This window comes from Bison bison, unplaced genomic scaffold (assembly GCF_000754665.1).
Source record: "Bison bison bison isolate TAMUID 2011002044 unplaced genomic scaffold, Bison_UMD1.0 scf7180017864293, whole genome shotgun sequence".
NCBI classification, from domain to species: domain Eukaryota; kingdom Metazoa; phylum Chordata; class Mammalia; order Artiodactyla; family Bovidae; genus Bison; species Bison bison.
In genome coordinates this window covers 1,041,409-1,044,087 of record NW_011494865.1, presented here as the reverse complement: position 1 = coordinate 1,044,087, position 2,679 = coordinate 1,041,409, and the positions used below count along the sequence as shown (strand labels likewise).

The following is a 2,679-nucleotide window of genomic DNA, read 5'->3' as shown; positions in this document are numbered from 1 at the left end:
CTTGCAGTCCAAGGGACTCTCAAGAATCTTCTCCAACACCACAGTTTAAAAGCATCAGTTCTTCGGTGCTCAGCTTTCTTCACAGTCCAACTCTCACATCCATACATGACCACTGGAAAAACCATAGCCTTGACTAGACGGACCTTTGTTGGCAAAGTAATGTCTCTGCTTTTTAATATGCAGTCTAGGTTGGTCATAACTTTCCTTCCAAGGAGTAAGCTTCTTTTAATTTCATGGCTGCAGTCACCATCTGCAGTGATTTTGGAGCCCCCCAAAATAAAGTCTGACACTGTTTCCCCATCTATTTGCCATGAAGTGATCAAAGTGAATACTGGGGTCATGTTCTATGATCAAAGCAAAACTGTATGAGGCCCAATGAATAACCTGTATTTTCTTTTTTTTTAATATCACAGGGACTGCAAATTTCCAGTTGACCTTTTTGGTAAAAAATTTTCTCTTCTTCTCCCTCTCATACCTCTTATTCAAGCTGAAATTCTGAGAGCAGCCCCGGGGAATCTGAATTTTCCTGTCCCCTGTGTACGTGGGTGTGAGTGAATGGCCTAGGTCAGGGGTCAGCAAATGTTTTCTTCAAGGGCCAAATGGAAAGTGTTTTAGGCTTTGTGGGCAAAATCCAGGATGATATGTAGGTTCTAATGTAACATTGTAAAAACAACCATTTATAAACGTAAAAACCACCAAAGCTCACAGGCCATAAGAAGACAGGCTCTTGTTGGCAGACCCCTGGCTAGAAAAGACAGAAAAGGGGTTTCATAAAGACCCATAAAGAGCAAGAAGCTTGAACTGAACATAATAAATAATCAGCAAGACTAGAAAAATGTACACCTGGTATCCATGTTCATGGCTAGAGAATCCAATGAAATATTCATTTCATTGCTCAACTCCCTTGCATTTCCTTGTTCCCTCTGCAGGGATATAAATTCCAAAGAGGCCAATTCAGCTGTTGCTAAGAGTCAGCCCCCTGCCAGCCATCATGAGCCCTGAGAAAGGAAGGAGCCTCTCCCAGTTTTCCCCAAGGTCCCACCTGCGTGTTTTCATCCTCCGCTAGGCCGTGGGCCAGGTGGGCGCTAAATGTGCTTTTACCAACGCCGCCTTTCCCAGACAACACCAAGATCTTGTGTTTCACGGTCTTCATTTTTTCTTTGATTTCCTCTATGGCTGCAAAGAAAGCAAGTCAGGTGACCAAACTCCTGACTCAGTCTTTCAGTTTTTAAGTTTTTACTGCAGTAGAGTTGATTTACAATGTTATGTTAGTTTCTGCGGTAAAGTGAGTCAGTTATATCTGTACATATATCTACTTTTCTTTAAGATTCTTTTCCCATATAGGTCATTACAGAGTACTGCTCAGTTTCCTGTACTATACGGCAGGACCTTATTAGTTACCTATTTCATATATAGTGGTGTGTATATGTCAATCTCAATCTCCCAATTTATCACCCCCCTGCCCCGCCCCAGTACCATAAGTTTGTTTTCTACATCTGTGACACTATTTCTGTCTTGTATATAAGTTCATTTGTACCACTCTTTTAGATTCTACATATAAACAATATCATGTGATATTTGTCTGTCTTGGAATGTCGCTCTTCTGATGGGCTGGAAGGAGGTAAGTGCTCGACTACTTCAAGGGATCATGAGTGAAACAGCACCTCACCAATGGTAGTAATAAGAGCTACAAAAAATCCAAAAAAGCCCCCAAAACAAACCCACAAGGCTACTAGCACATCTGAGAGTTCCTTACTTCTTGGTTTACTCATTTGTCTCCTCTGCTGCTGCTGCTGCTAAGTCACTTCAGTCGTGTCTGACTCTGTGTGACCCCAGAGACAGCAGCCCACCAGGCTCCCCCATCCCTGGGATTCTCCAGACAAGAACACTGGAGTGGGTTGCCATTTCCTTCTCTACTAGAATATAAAGCCCATGAAGCAGGGAACTCAGCAGTGTTCATACTATATTCCCAGGTCCAGAACACAGCTCTGAATGCAGTAGTGATTCCCAACCTGGGGGCAAACCCCACCAGGACGCATTTGGCAGTGTCTTGGGGTATTTTTGGTTGCCATGGGAAGGAGTGCTGCCCACATGTAGCGGGTAGAGGCCAGGAATGCTGCTAAATGTCCTACTATGTTCAGGGCAGAGACACACTCACAACAAAGAATTATCCAGCCCTGAATGTCAGGAGGGCTGGGAGTGAGATGCTGACAAATACTGCAGGCACTTAGTACCTGTCATGATAACCATCATTATTACACATTTGTAATACTGTGTCTTCAGTATTTCCTCCTAGTTCAAAGCCTTAAAACACTGTAACTGTTTTTCGCCAGTTTGCTGTGGAAACGGAGGATCAGAGAGGTTAAAGCTTAAAAATAAGACAGATGACCTCATCTGTCTCAATCACAGCTGTGTACCCAGCACAGAACACTGTGCCTGCAAGTGATTAATTCCTACTTATGTTGAATTCATGAGAGAAGAGCTCCTCAAAAAGAAAGGAAATTTTGTCCAAAAAAAAACCAGCTGGCAGAGCTAGGATCTAAGCCCAGGCTCCCTGACTTCAAAGTTTATATCCTATTCAGGCTGGCGCCGCCCTCCTTCCGACCAATTCCACTTGCTGTCACTCAAACTTTTCGTCCCACCCCCTCACCCTGCCCCCTTTCACCCCTGCCCCGCCCC

At 44.0% G+C, this 2,679-nt stretch overlaps 1 protein-coding gene across 1 annotated transcript in view; it reads right to left on the bottom strand.

The window, feature by feature from the left end:
• NUBP1 (nucleotide binding protein 1) overlaps positions 1–2,679 on the bottom strand; it is an 18,162-nt gene that overhangs the window by 14,825 nt on the left and 658 nt on the right. The window contains exon 3 of the mRNA XM_010850661.1: positions 1,043–1,176. Coding sequence (XP_010848963.1) covers positions 1,043–1,176 — 134 coding nt within the window. The remainder of the gene's footprint in view (positions 1–1,042; positions 1,177–2,679) is intronic.